The 24,147-nt window shown below is 45.7% G+C and overlaps 1 protein-coding gene across 4 annotated transcripts in view; it reads left to right on the plus strand.

The window, feature by feature from the left end:
- The window catches only part of COL27A1 (collagen type XXVII alpha 1 chain), a 264,834-nt gene that overhangs the window by 147,399 nt on the left and 93,288 nt on the right, over positions 1 to 24,147 (plus strand). For all 4 annotated transcript variants that reach the window (XM_080990772.1, XM_080990773.1, XM_080990774.1 and 1 more), the window contains 4 exons: positions 6,624 to 6,677; positions 10,922 to 10,975; positions 15,166 to 15,219; positions 16,520 to 16,573. In XM_080990772.1, the coding sequence (XP_080846898.1) occupies positions 6,624 to 6,677; positions 10,922 to 10,975; positions 15,166 to 15,219; positions 16,520 to 16,573 (216 nt within the window). The remainder of the gene's footprint in view (positions 1 to 6,623; positions 6,678 to 10,921; positions 10,976 to 15,165; positions 15,220 to 16,519; positions 16,574 to 24,147) is intronic.

Genomic DNA, 24,147 nt, shown 5'->3' on the forward strand with positions numbered 1-24,147 from the left:
CATCTTTCACCCTCAGATCCTTGCTGTTCATTCATCCTGACTCTGGCTTGTATTCCAATCCTACTTTCCAGGGGTGGAAAGCTCAGGCCCAGGGACTAAATATGGCCCCTCAATCCTCTTTTTCTGGCCCTTGGAACATTCCCCAGGCCACACAACCCAGTACTGACCCTGCTTCACACCCCAAGTGTTTCTGCCTGGCTAGAATGTGTCCTTGAACTCAGGTGATGCCTTTTCTTGTCTGAACGGAAGACAGGGAGCAGTGTGTGTACAAACTACCCAATTGTACAAGCTGCTGTACAATGATGATGATGATGATTTGTTTATATGCCACCCCTCTGACTGAGTTCCTCCAGCCACTCTGGGCGTCTTCCAAAGATAAAGTTTGCATTTATTGCTCCACCCACTTTTGCCTCTGGCTCTACTCACCACTAGCATTGGGTCCTCAGAAGGTTGCCCTGGAGAGAACTTCATAATTTTTACAAATTCCTTTAAGGCTTCCAATCCTGAACTTGGCAGCCTGCAATAACCCCCCACCCCACCCCACCCCTTACAGTATTTTGTCCTCAAAATGCATGGTGGGAAACGCCACCAAGAGACGAGTAAATTAAAGCTAACCATTGTGGTTTCCTTCTGTCACTGGGAATGAAAGGGGGAAATTGGATTATTTCCCAGACGGATTCGGATCAAATCGGTGTGCAGCTGTCTAGCAGGGAATGTAAACATTGATTGATGCCAGCCTGCCCAGATGAAACCGTGTGCCCACGTGGAAATGATCCCTGTTTTAAAATCCGTTGTCAGGATCTTTGCTAGATTGTGATGCCAGGCACTTACTGAAGAGAGAAGAGTCTAGTTCCCCGTGGGCCTGAGGGGGAACCACAGACATAAAAGCTGTAAAGCCCACATTTGTGTGCATGTTCGAAACCACCAAACTGACCAACTGCTGTTTAGCCTCACAGCCTCTGACATAGTCATCTCATTCCCATGTGACCACAAGGAGTAGCCTGTGGTGCCTTTGGTGAGACCAGCTGTGGGCTACTCAACTGCTGTGGCCTGTCCTAGAAGCCATATTTTACAGTCATTCTTTGCTCAGTGGTGGAGCCCTGTTTCAACTGTTTTGCATTTTTTCATTTTTTTTATAGCCCACCTCTTTCTCTCCCCCCTCTTGTTCTTCTTTGTTGCTTTTCTGGAGGGCCTTTTCAGTTGTGGCTCCCTGCTGATGGGATGCTCTCCCCAGCGAGGTGCCTCACTTGGGTCTCAATGCTCTGCAGATGGAGTTACATGGCAAACAATAATAGTTAAGTGCCACCTTCTTGAACCTTTGGTGAAAGGTATGGTGGAAGATGGAACACTGTTTGTGGCTGTTATTCTCTTTCCACCTCTTGCCCCTCTCCCCACAAGACCCTTCCAGACATGCTCTTGAGTAAGAAACGTAGGTCCCTTTTGTACTTAAGAAAACACAGCTGGCCTCTACTGATTGCCACTGGCCTGAGAGTATGAAAGCCAGGCTGTATTATTTTTACTCAATTAGTTTTCTGTCTAGAAATATCACTGTGGAAAATTTCCATTTCCTTACCAATTATGTCATTAGAAAAAGAATGTTGCGCTTGTTCAGTCAAAATGCCTCCCCCCCCTTCCCTCTCTTCTCCACCCCCCTCCAGCCCCAAACTCCATTGTAGCCTTTGTGTTGGTATAGTTTTGGGTCCTTCTGCCGCCTGTATGGCAAGAAGTTCTTACATTCAGCTTAGGAAGATTTACCAGCTACAGCCATTTCTGAACCAGAATAGCTCCGGTTCCCTCCCACCTGGACTACTTTAATACACTCTGCGTGGGGCTGCCCTTGAATATGGTCCAGAGGTTGCAGATTGTTCTGAATGCAGGGAACGACCAGCCCCAGGTGTTAGCTATGCAAAAAGTTAGGTAAAGGTAAGGGGACCCCTGACCATTAGGTCCAGTCCCAGACGACTCTGAGGTTGTGGCGCTCATCTCGCTTTACTGGCTGAGGGAGCCGGCATACAGCTTCCGGGTCATGTGGCCAGCATGACTAAGCCGCTTCTGGCGAACCAGAGGAGCGCATGGAAACGCCGTGTATCTTCCTGCCAGAGCGGTACCTATTTATCTACTTGCACTTTGGCGTGCTTTCGAACTGCTAGGTTGGCAGGAGCAGGGACCGAGCAACGGGAGCTCACCCTGTCGCGGGGATTCGAACCGCCGACCTTCTGATCGGCATGCCCTAGGCTCTGTGGTTTAACCCACAGCGCCACCCGCATCCCTAAATTTAGCTATGCAAAAAGTCACTTATCCAATCACAAGGAATTAGTACTCAAATCTTGCTATATACACCACAGATTCAGTTAGATAGTTTTTGGTTTGTTTTTTAACTTCCTTGTCTGCCTTTTGTTAGTTGGCTGATGAACAGAGGGAGGGAGGTAAGGGGAGCCGTTGGACAAATTAGAAAACATTTTTTCCAGGATTTTCTTTGGGTTTGCGCGGCTTTTTGGGGTCACAATTCCATGGTCAGAAACGAATTAGAAATTTCCCCATAGGAATCAATGGAAATCATCAACTCATTGTGCAGATGCTCACTTAAGAAACGATTTCCAGGGAATTCATTGTGTTCGATAAGCAGGAACTGCATGCATTAGTTTACAACGCCCTAACTGGATTGAAACCCAATAACATAAAAGCCCTCTTGGCAGGGGTGGGTCCTGCTGGTGGTTTTGCCATTGGCTGCTGCCCATTTGGCATTGATCCATGGCTGGGTCTCCTTGGTGGTAGCTCCCCATTCTGTTCATTATTAATATTCAGGAGAAACTTTAAAATACACTCTTGTTTATCCAAGCATTTGGTGGCTGTTAGACCTACTCAGACTAGATCCACTGAAATTGATGGACATGAGTAACTTTAGTTCATTAATTTCAGTAGGTCTACTCAGAGCAGACCTTAGCTGGATACAGCCCACTGTTCCTAGAAACCTTAAAATTATTAGCTGTAATAATATGTGATTGTTTTACATGTTTTAATGGGTTATAGATGTTGTTAATTGGTTTAGATTTTTAAGTATATTTTATTTATAATAATTTTGTATTATCACTGGTGTATTTGTTGCCCCAGCCTCCTTAGAGAAGAAGGATGTAGATGAGTTAGTTAAATTAATCTTTCCAGTACTTGCCAGTTTAGTGCGTATGCATTTATACATTTGCTCCATCCAGTTTCCCCATTAGCCTGTGAAAATACTGTTTTAAAATAATCCCAATTAAAATCTTTATTTAAATACATTTAAGCATCGTTTTAAAGTAAAATATGTAGGCTGCTGCCTCTTACCTTGGGCATAGCACATAGCCATCATAACTAACTATTTATTTATTTATTTATTTATAAAGCATTCATATTTAAACACAGTGCATAACATAAAAACAATGAAGAAGGCCATTAAAACAAAAGTACAGTTCAGCATAAAAGCAGTAAAACAGTACTGCAGTGTAAAAGCATATAGAAATAGGAATTAATTAATTAAAAAAGAGATTCCTATGTTTAAGATCAAGGAAAACCGGGCCAAAAAGGTGTGCCCTTCACAGGTATCTGAATGAACAGGTGGTGGTTGCTTCACATAACCATGATTCGTATCCATTACTACGTCTTATAGCAGCGCATTTGCAAGTTTAACTGTGAAGAAGTATTTTGTCTGCCTTGAGTATCCCACCCTTCAGTTACGCCGGATGACCCCGCTGGGGTCTCCCGATCCACTTTCTCCACAATACACACAACTTTACACAGTTCTCTCATGTCCCTCCTTGCTCACTCTTTTCATGAGCTAAATAGCTGTAAATGTTGTAACCTTTTCTGTTATTGGAGTTTGCCTGCCCCCTGATCATTTTGGTTTGCCCTTTTCTGCACCTTTCCTGGGTTGCCATATTTCAAAAAGTGAAATAGCCGGTTGATGAGCTTTTTCGTCCAAAGTTGTTGAAATCTCAAAAATAAAAATAAAAGAAATATGAAGTTTTTGAGCTATTTTCAGGGAAGTTGACACTGCTTCCGACTGCCGTATTCCGGCCATGTCCGGAAAATGTTCCAAGTGTGGTTGTACGATTGATTTTTTATGAATGCATTATTATGTTATCAGTTTTATTTTTGAACTCCTTCCTGTTGAATAGCTCAGCAGCTCTCACGTAGGCCAGAAATGGGGAACGTCTGTCCCTACAGATGCCATTCGGCTCCACTTTCTTTGAGCCTAAACAAGCATGACCAGTGGTCAGGGATGTTAAGAATTGTGGTCTACTAACAGTTGGAGGGTTTCCCACCCCTGATGTAGAAGGTCCCAAGTTGAAACTCTGCAGCCTCCAGTTTAAAAATAAAAAAGATTTCTAGTAACAGCAAAGCTAGGAATGACTTCTGTTTGAGACCTTGGAAAGTAGACAGTCCATTGGTCTGATTCATTGTAAGCATGATCCTTCATTCCTCTTCTAGTGAGCATGATTAGAAAAACCAAGTATCCATCTATGACCAGTAGAAGAATAAGGCTATTTACACATGGTTGATGGGCTCGGGGCAGAGTATCTGCTTGGCACAATGTCCTATATTCAATCCCTGGCACTTCCAGTTAGGGCCAGGAAAGACTTACCGTATTTTTCGCTCCATAGGGCGCACCGGAGCATAGGGCGCACCTAGTTTTTTGGGGGGGAATAAAGAAAAAAAAAATTATTCCAGCCCCCAGAACAGGTCCAGGAGCGGCGGCAAGATTGTGCGCAACCTCGCCGCCGCTCCCAGAGCTTGCGGGGCTGGGGACGGGGGAAGCCCAAGCTTCCCCCGACCCCAGCCCCCAGAACAGGCTGCTATCCGCAAGCCTTCGGAGCCCGGCGGGAACTCCCGCCACGATCAGAAGGCTTGCGGATAGCTGCCTGAAGCCCAGGGAGCGCAGCGGGAGGCTGCAGGCTGCTGTCCAAAGGCTTGCGGATAGCCTCCTGAAGCCTGGAGCCTCTCGCTCTCCAGGCTTCAGTGAAAGCCTGCATTCGCTCCATAGGACGCACACACATTTCCCCTTCATTTTTGGAGGAGAAAAAGTGTGTCCTATAAAGCGAAAAATACGGTATCTGAAATCCCAGAGAACTACTGCCTGTCACCACTGTCGGAGCGTGTTTTCATAGCACCTGGGGCGCACCGGGTTGTGGAGGGTGGATGGACCCCACCGTACACCAGCCCAGCCCTCACCACTGACACAGCAGTACTGTGCTACTTTGAGAGGCTGGGATCTGATCAGACCCTAGCCTTGCAAAGCAGCTCAGGAGGGCAGCATGAGAAGGATGTCGTGCATCCTTTGATCCCAGCCTCACTCCCAAGGGGCCGGGATTGAAGAGTGGGTGGCTGTTGCGTCCTTCTCACACCACCCTTCCCAGATCCCAGCCTAGCAAAGTGGCACAGAGCTGGCTCAGGGAGGGCGGTGTGAGCAGTGCTCCCGCAATGCATCTGGGGTGATTGCCCTGGCAGCTCCCCCCCCCCCAAATGCTACTCCCCTAGCAGTTACTCTAGACAGAACTGAGATTGATGGTCCAGTGGTCCATTCTCAGCATAAGGCAACTTTCTCTGTTTCCCTGCCTTTTGCGGGGAAAGGAACATAGCTCAGTGCTGGAACTGTTTCACATGCAGAAGGTCCCACGTTCAATCCCTAGCATCTCCTGGTAAGATCTGTCTGAAATTATTGAGAGCCACTGGTAGTCACCATAGCCCAGGTATGGAACCTTTTCCCCCCTCCAGATGGCGCTGAACTACAGCTCCCATCATTCATCACCATTGGCCATGCATGCTAGGACTGATGGGAATTGTAGTTCAGCAACATCTGAAGTGCCAAACTTCTGCTTTAGATAGCATTCAGCTAGAAAGACCAGTAAGACAGCTTCCTGGTTTTGTATAACTCATTTGAACCATAGCTAAGTGATATAATGTATGCTTTGTATGCGGAAGGTCCCAGGTTCAGTCCTTGACAACTCTAGGTACCGCTGGAAAAGAAACCTGGCTGAACCCTCGACAGCCACTGCCAGTCAGTACTGTAGGCTGTGCTGAACTCGATACACTTGGTAATCAAAGGCAACTTTATGTATTCAAGGCCCTTCTTGGATTGCTGCTGCAGGAATACCTATTCTATCCCACCCATCAGATTCCTGTGTTTTATATTGCAGCCCTTAGCTTAGATTAAAGAGAAGAAATGTGTAGCAGAGGAAAATCATAAATATAGCACCATCTCTCTCTCTCCATCTCTCTCTCTCTCTCTCTGGCTTATGGTTGTGGCACTGCCTGTAATTTGTTCCTGGTCTGTTGTGTGTTGTGGCTCCTGCAGGCGCCGAGCTTCAAAGGCCCAACTGTGGTTTTAAAGCAGGACCAGCTGGCTGAGCTGCAGAGGCCACAGTCTGGGAGCAATTGTGTCCCTGCCAGTAGCCAATAAGAGGTTGTGGGCAGTTTTTAAGGGGTGCTGGGCTAATTCATCCCACAAGGAGGACATTATCTCTTTCTCTGTTTATGGCTCTGTCTCAAGCAAACCAGAAAATCAATTCTGTTGTTTTTCTTCTTTCTCTCTCTCTGTCCCCCTCTCTCCACACCCCGACCCCATGTCACCCTCTTTTTCTTCTCTTCAGGGCCTGATGGGGTTCATTGGTCCAGTAGGGGAGCCTGGAATAGTCGGGGACAAGGTAAGAATGTGTTGCTAAGTGGATTGACTGTATTGTGTTGCAGGGGAACATGAGTGTGAAGAGTCCTGCTTGAGGCTTTCCAGAAGAGGCATGTGGTTGACTATTGTGAGAACAAGATGTTGGGTTAGGGGGGCTGGCTTTGGCCTGATCCAGCAGAATTCCTTATTTTCACTCAACTTTTCAGTGCTGGCTTTTGGCTCCTCCTTACCCAATATTATTTTTAGGTTGTACCCAGTGTTTGTTCTACTAAGAGTAGAATCATTGAAATTTGTGGCAACGACTAACTTCGGTTCATTAATTTCAGTGAATTTACTACGAGTAGAACTTAGTTGGATACAGCCCATTATTATTTTACTTATGCAGGCAACTCTCAGTTTACGCAGGGGTTACGTTCCAAGGCACCACAGGTTTAAGTGAAATTGCATATATTTGAAACAGCATTGAAAAAGCCCACAAACCTTGCCCCTTTTTGTGACCTTATGGGGTCACTTCTGGGTTTGGCGCAATGCACACGGTTATGGTCACACACATATCAAATGTGCCTAAAACAGATTTAGGTAGGTAGCCGTGTTGGTCTGATGCAGTCGAAATAAATTAAAAAATTAAAAAATTGTCCAGTAGCACCTTGTTGTTGTTTAGTCATTTAGTCGTGTCCGACTCTTCGTGACCCCATGGACCAGAGCACACCAGGCACTCCTGTCTTCCACTGCCTCCCGCACCTTAGAGACCAACTAAGTTTGTTCTGGGTATAAGCTTTCATGTGCATGCACACTTCTTCAGATACACTGAAACAGAAGTCACCAGACCCTTATATATACTGGGAGGGTGGGATGGGGTTTTTCTCAGAAGGGTAGTAGGAGATGGTTGATTGACTGAATGGGTAGGGTGAACCTGTTGATGACTGTTAATGACTGCAATTACGGTAGTCCTACAGGAAAAAGCAAGGGATAGTATGCAGATGACCAAAAATAGCTTTAGCATATGTAATGAGACAAGTATCCAATATCTTTATTCAGACTAGGTCTCTCCATAGTTTTCAGTTTAGTAGTAAGTTGTAATTCAGCAACTTCTCTTTCAGGTCTATTTCTGAAATTCTTTTGTAATAAGACAGCTGCTTTGAGATCATGTATTGAATATCCTGGAAGATTGAAGTGTACTCCTACTGGCTTTTCTGTCTTGTGATTCCTGATGTCAGATTTATGTCCTACTATATATATACTATATATAAGGGTCTGGTGACTTCTGTTTCAGTGTATCTGAAGAAGTGTGCATGCACACGAAAGTTTATATGTACCCAGAACAAACTTAAAGGTAAAGGGACCTCTGACCATTAGGTCCAGTCGCGGATGACTCATCTCGCTTTATTGGCTGAGGGAGCCAGCATACAGCTTCCGGGTCATATGGCCAGCATGACTAAGCCGCTTCTGGTGAACCAGAGCAGCACACGGAAATGCCGTTTACCTTCCCGCCGGAGCGGAACCTATTTATCTACTTGCACTTCGTGCTTTTGAACTGCTAGGTTCACAGGAGCTGGGACCGAGCAACGGGAGCTCACCCCGTTGCGGGGATTCAAACCACCAACCTTCTGATCAGCAAGCCCTAGGCTCTGTGGTTTAACCCACAGCGCCACCCGTGTCCCTAGAACAAACTTAGTTGGTGCCTAAAACAGCCACAGCCTATACTCTACCTTTCTTCCAAAGCTCTCAAGATGGTCACATGGTTCTCCCCCCCCCATTTTATCCTCACAGTAGCCTTGTGATAGCTAAGTAGGAATTTGAACCCTGGGCTCCCAGGTCCTAGTACAACACCTTAAGCACTGCATCACATGGTATCATTGGCTGCCGAAGTTCCACCTTTATTCCTCACCCACCGTCATTGCTCATTTGCACCACTTGGGGCTGGTAGACAATGCAGGTGAATGAGCAGTCAATGGTGGGAAAGGGGAGTGGCAGCAGGTGGCAGTAGCCTCCAGTCAGCAGTGGGTCCCTCCTGCTGGAACTTCAGCCTCAGTAGGTGCCCAACTTGGCTGACTTCACACACCAGGCCTGCAAGCTTGTCATCTAGAAAATCTGCAGAAAATAAACCTAAGATATGTTGGTGCAGTGAGGAAGGCATTTGCAGCAGCTTAAGATTTCAAGTTATGCCCACATCATATGCAGGTGCAAGATATTCTAATGGTCACTTATGCATTAGCAGCAAGGGAGAAGTTAGTTATGTACAGTGTGGCTGTATAATTCTCCCAGGGACAGGTTTCTCAAAAGGATTCTTCAGAGTGTTTCTGTCTTGAAAAATTGTTGTTTGCTGGCTGATGAGGATAAAAACACTACATACATGATGTTTCCATGTTTGCTTTAGCAGTCCAACAGATCAGATAAAATATTAGTGTGCAACATGGAATGCAGTGTGCTGGGAACCATGTGTGCTAAAATGTACCTAAATATTTCGTATCTTTGTGGTGACCGATGGTTTTTCGCAAATAAAGTTTGTGAAAGTTGGTGAAAAATTAAGCAACCTAGTCAAACAAGTGCTTTTAAGATCTGTTGAAATTAGTGGTGTGCGATAGTCTTATGTGAATGCATACATTAACACATTCGAATAAACAGGGGTTTGGGGGTGGGTGGAAGCAGAATATGTTTATGCATGCATGACTCTCAGCTATCACCAGATCCATTTAGTGAAAGTTCTGGGCTGTGTGGTGCCTGTTGGTAACATCTGAGCAATGGCACAGATTTGGGCCTCAGCAGCTTCCCTGCCTCCCCTAGATGTGCAGATGCATGGAGCATGATTTTCCCATCCTATAGCCTAACCAGGAGTCTCAAGGCCATTTGTAATGAAATGTACACAAACCATGCAAGTTAAATATAAAACACCTTTGCACTCTTCAAGCAGGCTTCATCCTGAAGCCGTAGAATTGTGGAACCTTAGTTCCCTTGTTTATTTATCATGTTTGCATTTTATGGGTGAGACCCGATGTCCGCTTGCACACTGGGGCTTCTCCTTCTCCACCCGCTGCCCATGCCCCTTCTTTAGAGAGCTGAAGAAGGTTTTGGGAGTGCACAGGGGGCTATAGGGGGGAGAAGAAGCCCTGGTGCACAAGCAGATGACATCACTGGATGCCACCCAATGTATCAGCCAGATTCAAATAACCCATCCAGGGCGGCCCACCATGAGGCAAGGTAAGGCGACTGCCTCAAGTGGTAGAATCCACAGGGGCAGCAGATCCCAGTGTAGATCTTTACTTAGGGCTGGCCTGACCAGGAGGTAAGGTGAGCTGCCTGCCTTGGGCAGCAGGATTCACTGGGTTACAGTAGCAGATCCTGATGTAGATCTTTATCCCCCACCCTACTCCTGATGTAGATATTCCCTCACCCCTTCTTCTCTGGTGGGGAGGAGGGCATTTTGGGGTATGTCGGCCCTACCCATACCACTAGCGGAAGCCAGTGTAATAGTTCCTGGTGGCACAACAGGGCTTTCTGTCCCTCACGCCTCCCCAATCAGTGCACAAGGAGAGGAGAGGGGAGATTGTTCCATTGGGGCAAGCAGAAATCCTTGTACTGGAGGATTTATTTATTTGTTGCATTTGTATCCGACTTCTTCCAAAGAGCTCAAAGTTGTGTACGTGTTTCTCCCCCTTCTCCTTCAGTCCCTGAAACAGCCCTATGAGGTAGTTTAGGCTGAGAAGCAGCGACTGGCCAAACATCACCTAGTGAGCTTCATGGCTCTATGGGAATTTGAACCCTGATTTCCCAGGTCCAACACTCTAACTGCTACACTACACTGGCTCTCAGCACTACAATGAATTTCACACTAAGTATTTACTTGACTGTAGTTTTACTCAGAGCAGACCCATTGGAATATGCATTCATTTCAATGGGTCTACTCTAAGTAGGACTAATGTTGGCTATAACTCATTATGTTTTATATGCTGCCTTTCTCCCTGAAAAGCGTTACGTGGACTCCTCACTACTGCCACTGTTTTGATCCTCACAATAGCTCCTTGTGATGTAGGTTAGGCTGAGATGCAGCAACTGGGTCCAGCCTTCCTTCCAATGGGTTTCCCAAGTGGTCTCTCATTCAGGCATCAGCCAGACCTGGTCATGCTTAGCTTTGTCTATGCTGCTGCATCACATGCCTTCAGGCCTTAGGGTTTACAACACTTTTACAATTCCCTCCACCATTCCTTGGCACACTGTTTGCTAACAGAACTTCTTACTCTTCCTTCTGTGTGCACCTGTCTCCCTTAGGGGGATCGGGGTGCAGTAGGACCTCCAGGACCACCGGGCGTCAAGGGATCGATGGTAAGGAGTAAGTCTGCATTCTCTCGCCTCCTTTTCTGCCTGATGAGCCATAATCTGTCTCCTCTCTTGCTTCCACTTGGATGGCAAGCTTTTCTCCCCACCCCACCTCATGCTTGGGGGCATGGAGGGTGGTTGACCTATGCCAAGTTATAATATTGTCACACTGATTTGCCAGGTAGCCTTTGAAGTCGTCACATGTTAGGCCCTTGACCATTTAGGGTCTGTGAAGACATCAAAGCAACCAAGATTACAGCCTGGTTTTGTTAGTCATGGCCATCTTGTGTCTGGGCTTGTATCCTAATCTTCCTTCCACAAATGGGTCAAAGTTCACGCTTGTTGGAAGGGCCTTTTCCATGTCCCTACAAATCGGCTCCGGTGGGTTGCGATAAAGCAGGAAGCTGCTTTATAATGAATCAGACTATTGATCCATCTGATGGTTGGCATCTGTCTGTCTCTGGAGACAGTGGAGGAGTGCACCTTTGGAGGTAAGATCAAGCTGTTTGCAGACTACAGCACCTGCTGTGGCTGTAAAGACTGATACGGGAAAGACATGTTTCGTTGCAGCTGGGGCAGATAAAGGCACCCAGTTGTGCTGCTGCAGATGCAACATGGCGTTTATTCTCTCTGCACACCTCCCAGGGATGATTCCTTATCTGGTCACTGCTGTAGGATACATGACTTGACTGCCTGTCTCCAGGCACTGCAGTTGCCTGCAAGGGATTCCTACATGGCAGGGTTGATGTTACCAGCCTTCCTGGTAGCACAGAGTTAGAATGCCAATTGGCGTGGTGCCAGAAGCCAGCTCTCCCTAGAGCAGGTCCTTGGGGATCCTGCCACCATCCGTTCTGTGAACATGTCTGAGCCAGCGCAGACATTGCTGAGACAGGAGTAGGAACATGCTGGGAATGGTGGGCCTGTGATGCCTCTCGTTCAGTATTATCTACACTGACCAGCAGAAGCTCTCCAGGGTTTCAGAGGGGGAAGGTTTCTCTCAGCCACACATGGAGATGCTGGGGGGTTGAACCTGAGTATTTCTTAATGTACAACAAGTGCTCTACCACCGAGCTATGGCCCTTCCCTCAAAAGGAAAGCAAGAACCCACTCATTGTGGTTCTAAATAAGGAGCACATAGAGAAGCCTTGCGCTGAACCAGCCCATTGGTCAATGCAGCTCGGTATTACATGTACTGATCCGGCAGTAGCTCTCCAGGGTTTCAGACAGGAGACACCCTCAGCTGTAACTGGAGAAAGGTCTGTTCCTTTTGCATGCGAAGTAGATACTTTCCCACTAAGCTACCCTGTTTCCCCGAAAGTAAGACATCTCCCGAAAATAAGACCTACTTCCAGTTTTGCCACTCGCTGTAATATAAGGCATCCCCCGAAAAAAGACCTCCCCGATTATAAGGCCTCCCCCGAACATAAGGCCTCCCCAGAATATAAGGCCCTCGAAGCTACTGTAAAGCATCTGACTCCTCTGGACCGTAGTGGCGGGTGCCACTGCGCAGCTCACTGATTGGCTGCAGCGCAGCCAGAGCTGTTCAGGCAGTGCGAAGTCTCTTTAAATCAGAGAGCCCGCACCACCGCCAGGACAAGCTGCCACCTGCTGCTCGCTCTGCCCTGACGGAGTCTGGTTAACTCACAATTAGACAATAAATGTATACCGTATTCTTCATGGAAAAACAAGACATCCCCTGAAAATAAGACCTAGTGCATCTTTGGGAGCAAAAATTAATATAAGACACTGTCTTATTTTTGGGAAAACAGGGTATGGCCCCTTTCCCCAATACCCTTGCAAATGGTGCAGGGTCTCTCTCTCTGTGTGTGCATATCATATGTAGAAGAGAATTAGCCAAAACCACCCCTCCCTTATATAAACAGAGGGGCCACTTAGGAGCCAAGCCTAACACCATAACCCTATGTGCGGCTACGCAGGTGCAAGTTTAGCTGCATTCATTAGTGTTTATTCATAGGTAGGTAGGTCTAGGGCATGGGTAGGCAAACTAAGGCCCGGGGGCCGGATTCGGCCCAATTGCCTTCTAACTCTGGCCCACGGACGGTCCAGGAATCAGTGTGTTTTTACATGAGCAGAATGTGTCCTTTTATTTAAAATCATCTCTGGGTTATTTGTGAGGCATAGGAATTCGTTCATATTTTTTTCCAAAATATAGTCTGGCCCCCCACAAGGTCTGAAGCATTGCCACATAGATACGGGTTTAGCACCTCAACAGGAAGTCAAATATTTGCTAGTTTAGAAAGCATAAAACTATACTGTTAATTAACATCAAGCAAGATTATAAAGGTAAAGGTTAAGGTACCCCTGCCCGTACGGGCCAGTCTTGCCAGACTCTAGGGTTGGCGCTCATCTCACTCTATAGGCTGGGAGCCAGCGCTGTCCGCAGACACTTCCGGGTCACGTGGCCAGCGTGACAAGCTGCATCTGGCGAGCCAGCGCAGCACACGGAACGCCGTTTACCTTCCCGCTAGTAAGCGGTCCCTATTTATCTACTTGAACCCGGGGGTGCTTTCGAACTGCTAGGTGGGCAGGCGCTGGAACCGAACGATGGGAGCGCACCCCGCCGTGGGGATTCGAACCGCTGACCATGCGATCGGCAAGTCCTAGGCGCTGAGGTTTTACCCACAGCGCCACCCGCGTCCCCAGCAAGATTATAGATCTCTTCAAATTAGAAATGGCCTCAAGGGGCCATTTCAGGGGAAGGATGCTGCACCAATGAGCAGCACCTTCTTTGTGTGTAAAAAGTCCCAGGTTCAATCCATGGCATCTCCAGGTAGTTCTGAGAAATCCCCACACACACACCTGAAACCCTAAAGAGCCACTACCAGTCAGTGAGCTAGATAAACCAATGACTTGAATCTGGTTAAGGCAGCTTCTTATGCCCCTATGCAACAAGGCCCCAGAGAGTGGCACTTAAAATGCCTCCCTTTCGTACCAGTCCAAACATGCATGCATTATGCACTAAGGGTGCTTTGACATTTCTTCCAGGTACAGTGTTTCACATGTGAACTGGGGATTAGGATGGCCAGCTCACGTAATCAGCCCATCACAAATGCCAAGAGCTGGGACTGACTGCTGCTGATTGTCATGTGTTTGCACAGGAGACAGGGACATGCTGTATTTTTCAGTGTATAAGAGGATGCTTGTCGCTAAATATTCTTAGTTCAAAATTGGGGTTCATATTACAGTGGTACCTCGTTTTGAGTCTGCCCCATTTAGGGTCCATTTCATCAGACGTCCGCGGCAAACCCGGAAGTACCGGAATGGGTTACTTCCAGGTTTGCTGCACGCGCAGAAGCACTAAATCACGTAGAGGATTTAGCAGAAGTGCTAAATCGCGCAGAAGCACATGCGTAGAGCGGCAATTTGTTGAGCGTCCCTTTCGTCGAGCATCCAGGGCTCCGGAATGGATCCCAGATGGAAAAGGAGGTACGACTGTATACACTGATGTATAATGCACAGGAACCACTGTACCTCCCTGGTGCCCTATACAGTGGTGCCCCGCAAGACGAATGCCTCGCAAGACGGAAAACCCGCTAGACAAAAGGGTTTTCCATTTTTGAGTTGCTTCGCAGGACGAATTTCCCTATGGTCTTGCTTCGCAAGACGAAAATGTCTTGCGAGTCTTGAGATTTTTTTCCGCTCCCCCCCTTTTTCTAAACCACTAAGCCGCTAATAGCCTTTTAGCAGCTAATCCGCTAAGTCGATAAGCCTTTAATAGCCGCTAAACCGCTAATAGCTCTAATCCGCTAAGCCGCTAATAGGGTTGCTTCGCAAGACGAAAAAACCGCTAGACGAAGACACTCGCGGAACGGATTAATTTCGTCTTGCGAGGCACCACTGTATCTCCAAAATAAAGCTCAACAACTGTGGGTGATCTCAGCTGTAGGTGGGGCATGCTCCGCTGCTGCCTGTGTGCAAGCACTCCCCCACCACCCCAGGCACTGGCAGGGGTTGCTACACTGGTGTCGGGGTTCTGTTTGATGTTTAAACTGTTGAGTTCTTAATTTTGGGGTAAAAAAAATGGGGGTCGTCTTATACATGGGGGTGTCCTATACATGCAAAAATATGGTGCATTCAGCCCTATGTAAAGCAGCGTGGAGATGGCTGAATTGCATCTGGATATGAATACAGACGTATTATGCAGAGCTTCATGCGTTTTCTCCTTTGTTATATAGGGGCACCCTGGAATACCTGGAGCAATTGGTGAACCAGGGCTCCCTGGACAGCCTGTAAGTCAAGCCTATTTTCCTTGCTGCTCCCCAATGCCCCTTGTCTTTCATACCCTACATATTTTATTCAAGGGAGGATAAGTTATCTTCTGCTAGGGATGCTGGATATATTAGATCCTGCTTGTATTTTATGGTAAAAGGTAACGGTAAAGGGACCCCTGACCATTAGGTCCAGTCGTGGCCAACTCTGGGGTTGCGGCGCTCATCTCGCTTTATTGGCCGAAGGAGCCGGCGTACAGCTTCCAGGTCATGTGGCCAACAAGACTAAGCCACTCCTGGCGAACCAGAGCAGCGCATGGAAATGCCATTTACCTTCCCGCCGGAGTGGTACCTATTTATCTACTTGCACTTTGACGTGCTTTTGAACTGCTAGGTTGGCAGGAGCAGGGTTCGAGCAACGGGAGCTCACCCCATTGCGGGGATTCGAACCGCCGACCTTCTGATCGGCAAGTCCTAGGCTCTGGTTTAACCCACAGCGCCACCCGCGTCCCTGCGTTTTATGGAGAAACCACCTAATCCACACTTCTTGAACCAATTCAAAAACTGCTACCCTTTGAAGTTGTTCAGCACGTGTCCAGTTTTTTCAATGCAGTTTTCCAACCAAATAAGATGTTCAAAAATCCATATATAAGAAGGAAATGTAATGGAAACAACATACAAAATGTATTAAGTTGGAGAAAATCGCTTGCAAAGAATGGTCATATTAGTCAAAACTGCAGGCAAAATTCTGTTGGGGGAAATTCACTCTAAAATGCTGATGGATTTTTATGAGGAAATCACGGGTTGCTGTGTAAATTTGGAAAACTGAATTTAAGATAAGAAAAAATGGGAACTAGAAATTGTCAGATTCATACCCCCCTATCTTCCCATCAGTGCTACATCTGAATATCTGCTTGTGGGTGAGCTCTGTGATTTGTTGTTTGAGTGATCAGGTCAAATTTGTTAAGGAAAAAAAGAAGGCACACACACACAATTGGTCCATCCTGCATCCAAGTCAATAGGAGCCTCTGTTCAAAGACACAGTTCAGCCAAGTTGTGAAGTAGAGACTGTGAGGTGAGTGGTCTGGAGAGCATCCCAAGGGCAAGATAGGGAGGTCTTGAGGGCCACATTTGGCTCATGGGCTGGAGTGCCTCCCTCCATCCCCCCACACCTACACTTTATAGCAAATTTCCCATTTCAGATATGCTCATCTAAATTAGGTCTTACTTTTAAAAAAATAGTGGAACTCAAACATTTTGGAGTCCTGATGTGACCCCATGCTGTAAGCAAGTTACCTCCACATTTTTCTTGTTTTACCAGGGTCCTGCTGGAGTTCGTGGATCCCCAGGATCAAGAGGTTCAAAAGGTCGCCGGGTAAGTTGTGGCTAAATTTGTAAAGTTTCCAGTTGAGAATTTTTCGTTTAATGTCCCAAAGAAGAAATTGCAGTGGGGCATTGCAGACAGTAAAAATATTACTAAGGATGGCGGAAAATGGTGATATGGGCTTTTGTGTGTGTGCATGTAGCAGTTGGGTGGAATTGCTGATTTGTTTGTTTGTTCATAAAATCATTTGTGCTTTGCCTGCTGGTCCTCAAGAAGACCCCATAGCAGCTTACAGCATTAAAACCATAGGGCATTTCCAGGTAGACCTCTTATAGTAAGGTTACCAGACATCCCCGTTTCCTGGGGACAGTCCCCAGATTTACAAATCAGCCCCCATACAAAATCCATTGAAGTTGAAACGTGTCCCTGGATTCATTGGAAAAAATCTTATAAGTGTCTTCTTTACAATTTCTTTTTAATGGAGCATCCAGAAGACATCAGCATCCTTTCGCAATCATCTCGTGCCTTTGCTTCCTTTCACTGATTTGCTTTCTGTTAATGGGGGAAATCCAACTTTTATGCAAGATCTGGAGCAGCAATGCATCAAATCTTAATTGTTAGTGTGTCTTTGTGCTTTTAGCCCTAAGGTTTCTGATGGGTGTGGTTTTTACTTGGCTGATGATGTTTTTAGAGGCTATCCTCTAACTTCAACTCCTTCTGGGTGCTCCTCACCTGATTGCACCTATGCCACTTCGTTTCAGTCTATTTATAACTGTCAAACGTCTACTACAGATAATTTTCAGAAGAGTGCTTTGCTAAGGACCTCCAAACAGGAAATGTGGACAAGTTCCCACAGTTTATTGTTTTAAGATATATATCGGAAGTCTTCTGGAATCCTTGTATCTCTTTATAACAAGCCGCCATAACAAACGCTTCTAATATTCAGTATTAGGAAGTACCTGCTAGTACCATTGTATGTATGCCTTTTATGGAACACGTAGGCTGTTTTTGTATATTGTACAATGCAGATTACAGTGTGCATGTATTGGCTGTAGGTCTGTTTACCTTAAACAGTCAGGCAGCATTGCAGCCTGGCTGAAGGGGAGATTGTAGCCTCTTCCTGCCCCCTCCTTGGTTAAGGGTATCCCGTTACAGGGAACCGTGGAGAGTTGCTTCAGTTTGACTGCCAGACTGGGACTAGAGCCATAGAACTCCTTTAGTGAGGACCCCTTGGGGGTACCCCTATTTGATGTAAGTCTTAGTGCCCCCCATGTTGTGGTTTACCCTTAGATACACTCCCAGCAGATGGGCTGGAGTTAATTAAATGGCTTCACCCAATGCCTGTTCCAAACCATTTTCATCTGTATCCGATAAAGCTGTGGCCTATTTGAACCCACTGTCTAGTTTGGTTATTTCATATTGTCTAGTATGGTTATTTCATCATGTAGGGAATGACTGGGTCACAGGGCCTTGGCACACAAGTTCCTGTCCTGCAAGGGTAGCTAACTCCTTCCACCCCAGCCAGCATGGCCAATGATCAGGGATGGCGGGAGCTGCCATTCAACAACATCTGAATCTGTGATTTCTAAGTCTCATCTAGAGACCCTCCTTCTCACAACCATTCTTGCCTGGGTCAGAACAGAGGCAAGGTGAGCCTGCTGTTTGCAACAATGAAGAGGTACTCATGCCAGTTGGCCCCTTTCTGGTGTGGAGCATTGGCAGATATCTGGCTGTGCTGACCCTTGATGCCAGCTCCAATTTTGTGGATGCTGTAGGTAGGGGCATGGTTTCTCCTTAGGCGCTCAGTAACTCTCTTTGGGAATCTGGAATGGAGAATGTTGTTCTACATAATATTACCACGCTGGGACCAATGAGACTTCAGAACTGACAGTTCCAAATTTCATGGAGGATTGTGGGAAGATCCAGATTGAAAAGATGCACAGGCCTTGAATTCAGCTGAGCACTGCCTTTTGTCAAATTGCCTGTGGTTCTTGTTGTGAGGGAGAGCAAGCCACAGTGGTTTCAGCCCACAATGCCAAATATCTGCTAGTTTGGATACCAGCTGGAAGAAAATCCATCTTTAGGTTTCCCATTCATCAGATTTGGCACAAAGACAGGAAGGGGCTGGCTTATGTGTCACAAAGCAGTTGTTCCTTCAAATGGCAGCCCAAGCTGTTAAACCTGCAAGCAAATCTTTAGTTGATATAAATCTATCTGTTTTAAAATTGATTCAAGCTTGTACCCCTGCCACGAGTTAGTGAAGATTAGAATTTACAAACAGCATTATATTACACAGTTCTACGTATTCACCTTTAAAATGTGGCGATGTGAACCAAATTTATAGTTTTGCTTTTATGTCTGTATTTAAGAGCTTGGTTGGAACAAATACAAATTTACAATATCTAGCCTGGCTTTGCTGTTGTCCTGGATCTGAAACCAGAGATGAAGAAGTGTGTATATTCAAGGTCAGAGGAGTGGGGGAAAGTTAGGTTCAAAGATCTGGAGGCACTCAAGTTACCATGCAAATAAGAGCTAGGAGCTTATTGTTTTCAGAGAAGTTAAAGAATTGCCTGGAATTACATGCAGGAATTATTTAAAGCTCCCAGAGTGGCTTACAAAAATCAGGAGTAAGACAGTCCCTGCCATCAGGCTTACAATCAAAAAATACATGACACAAGAGGGAAATGGGAGGAGGAGGGAAGAGGAGAGAAGCAAGATTGGGCACTAATTCTTTAAGTTATAGCTCTTACAGCATAGTTCTGTTGACACCGATTCTGACTGCCTTGGACAGCAACCCTTCTCTATAAGAACTCCTCACAATCAGATATAAGAGCTGAGCAGCTAAATTTGTTTGGACTAGAAAGGCTGGGCTGTTCCTCCCACACAGTTTCCTTTTATCAAACAGCTGATTTGCTAGTATTTAGAGTCCTGCAGTTTACTTTTGTGCAGTAAATGAAATTTATAGGCCACCTTGTAGACTCAGTGGCTCTCAAGGCAGTCTATAAAAGCCTTGATGTCTCTCAAGATGGAACATGAACTAAAGCAACACACAAGTTGTAAAATAAGTTACTGGCACCAGCAAGAGACGGCACTGTGTGTGTGTGTGTGTGTGTGTGTGTGATTATTAGGGCTGGGTGAATTGTCATATTCGGTTTTTCTCATTTTTCTAAAGTCCATTTTTTCTAGATTTACACATCAATTTATGATTTCTAAGTCCTCGTGAAAGTTCTGGGGGTGGGGGCATCTTATTCCTCAACAGAGCTCTTGGCATAGAGAAGTAGCCAGTAGATTTTCTCCTTGTATTTCTAGAGGTTGTGAAAACTAAACAACACCCATTTTTGCATGAGAGGAGCCAATGACATGCAGAGAGCCACCACTGTTGAGTGGGAATTGATGGAAAATTCTTCCAGAGCAGCCTGCCCTGGGGCAGAACTAATCTCCACTCATTAGTGTGGATAGATAGATAGATAATACTTTATTCGGCTATAAGCCCACAAGGTAAAACAAATCAATAGATAAAAATCAATAGATAAAATCAATAGCATTTTACAATCTAAAATATCAACTAAAATATTTCAACGCATAATCTCTAAATGTACCGTGTTATGGCCTTGAAGATAAAGATGGTGCATAGAGTTTACTGAATTTTTAATAGTCATGCAGCATTCCATGAAGTCTTTTATATGACAGAACTGAGATCAGGAATCTAGCAACCTGTAAAGTTCTATAAGAGTCAATGTCCTGGAGTAGATAAGCTAGATGTAATTCAGGTGGTTTAGCAGCAGTTTCCAGAATGATTGAACTCAGGATCCTTGATCGGGGAACATTGTATAAGGGGCAATTAAACAAGATATGATAAAGGGATTCTATCGATTTGTTGTCACATGCGCACAAAACAGAGATTTTACCGTTAGAAAATCTATTGCTCAGCACATTTGAGGGGAACACATTAAATCTGGCTCTAACAAATGCGAATCTATGCGACGCAGCCGATAAAGTAGACAGATATCGAGGTATCTGGGACATAGATGTAATGCCCTGATATATCGGGGAACATGTACCTCCACCTGTGGTAAGATTTTGTTGTAAATCTACCTCCTCCAGTCTTTGTTTGATGACCTTTTTAGCTGTAATTAGATCTAAATTAAGTATATCGGAAGGAGAGATTCCATAAGACAACAGTTTGGAATGGATTTTTGTTGCCCATGGGCTGGTGAATTCATCTCTCCAAAGACACTGAATAAGATGGTAGTTTGGCAATTTATGCCAAAGGGACAGCCAATAATTAAAGGCATGTCTCCACATCAGAATCTCAAGGGAGGGGGTCTTAAGTTCTAAGCGAATGGCAGAGTTGCTTACACAGGAGGGTAGTTTCAAAAGGCGTCTTAGAAAAAGATTTTGCAATGTCACCAGAGGCAAGAGGTTTACAAAGGCGCCCCATAAAGGGACCGCATAGGCCATAGTTGCAACCACTTTTGCACTATAAACTTTTAAGGCGGATGGAACATGCATAGCCCCCTCAGTAAAGAAGAAACGTAGTAGAGCGTAGATAAGGGCTTTCACCTTGTTTTGTAAATATGTGATATGCGCTTTCCATCCCATATTATACTGGAAGTAAATTCCTAGATATTGAAATTTGTAAACTTGTTCAATTGGCTTCCCCTCAAGTTCCCATCTATACAGTTTACGACTCCTGGAAAAAATTAGGACTTTAGATTTGGAATGGTTAATAGTAAGTAAATTTGTTTGGCAATATGATGCAAAAATCTTAAGGGCCCTCCTCAAACCGATTCGAGAATAAGAGAGGATCACCGCATCGTCAGCGTACAATAATAAGGGGCAGCGATAGTCTGCAAGCCTGGGTGCATGAATGGAGGTTTGGGCCTCAGCAAGGGGCGTCCTCATGTCACTAATATAAAGGTTAAAAAGATAGGGGGCAAGGATACACCCTTGTCGTACCCCCTTGTTTATTGGAACTGAGTTTGTGAGATCGCCCTCAGGTGTTAACCTCACCCTAGCGGCCGTCCCTTCATGTAATTTAATCAATAGCCACAACAGCCTTTTTTCTATGCCCCACTTTGCCAGTTTTTCCCATAACAGCTCTCTAGAGATACTGTCAAAAGCCGCCTTCAGGTCTATAAAAGCGGCACATAGAAGACCATGAGTAGGGGAAGAATACTTCCGCGCCAAATGATATAGAATTATAGCATGGTCAATAGAAGCGCGATTTGGTCTAAACCCGACCTGTTCATGGCCTATCAGATTGGAATCTTCGGCCCATTGGGTTAGTCTGGTTAGCAAGAAGCGAGTGTAGATTTTTCCGATGATTGATAATAAACTGATATTACGATAGTTTCCTGGGTCCTCTGGTGGTCCTTTTTTATATATAGGAATTATGATGGACTCCTTCCATGATGCAGGTATCTGGCCCGTGGCATTGATTGCATCAAAGATTTTTGCAAGAATTTTAGCCCACCATATTGGGTGTTGTTTAATAGCTTCCGCCGGGATCAGATCGGGCCCTGGGGCTTTATCAGTTTTCAGTTTAGCAATTAAATCTACTATTTCCTCCGGGTCAGTATCTGGCCATATGGGCAAGTGACTTGAGAGAGTATCAGATTGGATGTTAGAGATGTCTGTCTGGGAGAAATATTTTCTTAGAAATTGTTCCCATGTCGGGGCTGGGATAACCGTCAATGGGTATTTCCTCGATCTTTTGTTGATTAAATTCCAAAAACCGCGAGAGCTGCAAAGCTTAGAGGCAGCAATCAGCGCTTGCCAACGTCTTAGCTGCCACTCGTGCTTGGCTGACTTCTGTGCCTGTTTGTAAGCAATTTTGGCCTGCAAGTACTCTGGGGGGAGAGTTTCAGCTCCAGAGGCTTTATATCTGTTGTAGATACAACTGAGAGAGAGTCTAGCTTGCTTACATTTGGCATCAAACCAAGGTGCACCGAACCTGGGTTGATCTCGGTTAGCCAGGTGAGCCGGCATCGTAAAGAAGCTAGTTAAATCTGCAGAGAAGTGGAAGAACCACTCCAGTATCCTATTTGGTTCAGACAGCTCCGCCAATAACACAATAAGGGATTCGGAGCTATTCCTCTGGAAGAATTCTGCATATTTTTGGGCCTGTTTCATGGACCATTTAATGCCTCTTACTTGAGCTGTGGCATTTAAACCTACATGAATTGGGTGTGTTCCGCTAACCGGGTGCCAGTCAAGCGTTAGCTTGGCCGCTAGAGGTAGGTGATCACTGGATTGAACATTATCTACTTTGAGATAAAAGAAGTTTGAAAATAGGTCTTCTGAGACTAGAAGATAATCTAGGACACTATTTGATGTTGTGCCCAAATGAGTGAATTCACCTGGCACGTCCGGAGGGCAGTTGCCATTTAGAATGTTCAAATTCATACGAATGGCCAATTGATAAAGAAGGACTCCCGCCTCATTCACTCTGTTGTCCTTAGATCTTCTTGATGTGAAAGAGATTAAATCAGATTTTGGGTAGGGGGGAGATACCCACCACTTGGCCTTAATTATCCCATTCCAGTTGGCAGCTGTACGTGCATTGAAGTCACCACCCATTATCGATGGAATATTAGGGTACTTAACATAACATGCCAATAAATGATCTTCCAGAGAATCCCATCTATAATGAAGGTCTGATATCAGACCACCTGGAGGAAGATAAACATTGGTGATTAATAGTGAGAATTTTTCACTTGAAATCAGACCAGTAAAAGCAAAAGGAGGAAAGGTATGAACTAGCGAGAGTTTAGCTCTCATTTTAAGCGATATGGCGATTGCAAGACCGCCTCTGGACCGGCCACCTTTCTGGGAGGGGATAGCTGGAAGTGATATCAGTTCAAAGCCATTTATATCTATTTTATCTTCTTCCCATGTTTCTTGCAAAAGGATTATCTGGAAAGAGTTTATATAGGACAGAAATTCGGGATCTAATCTTTTCCTTTTCCAGCCAGCAATGTTCCAACTTAGGACTGCTAGCTGGGGACTTCTATGTTGTTCTTTTAACAGTCAAAACGGAGGGGGGGCAGACTCTCTGTTAAAGACAGAAGATGTAACTCATTAGTGTGGAGATCTCTAGTGCTCTGTGCCACACAGAAGCAGCGAAGCCAAGAGGAAGAACCTTAAGCATCCCATTCTGGAGCACCAGACTCCCTCCTTCTTGATTTCTCTCTGCCTTGCCACCCCACACCCCAAGCCAAGCCTGTGCTTACAGCAGCCAGTTCTCTGCAACTTCAGTATTGTGCTACCTCTGCCAAAAGGCCCCAGATTGTGCAGGGTTCCCTCCACTCGCCTTCCTTTCCAGCTCAGGCTGAGCAAAGCAGGCAACTGGTGAGGCGTGGCGCCAGTGGCAAAGCTTTCCGGCTGCCCTCGCCCCAGAAGCTGTCAGAGCCACTTAATTTTGGAAAGCTGCTCTCCCAACCAACCACCGATTTCTCTAAAAAATAATAATGCTATTTTAATGAGGTGGAAATAAGGCAGTTAAAGACTTTAGAAAGACCAGCGGGACTTTTCACTTTAGCAGAGTGAAAAGCTGGGTCCTGAATGAGTTCAGCTCTTTTCATGCTCTGGGTGGCCAGATCCACTCTGGCCTGGAGCGGATG

The sequence above is a fragment of the Podarcis pityusensis genome, assembly GCF_964106645.2.
Source record: "Podarcis pityusensis genome assembly, chromosome: Z".
NCBI classification, from domain to species: domain Eukaryota; kingdom Metazoa; phylum Chordata; class Lepidosauria; order Squamata; family Lacertidae; genus Podarcis; species Podarcis pityusensis.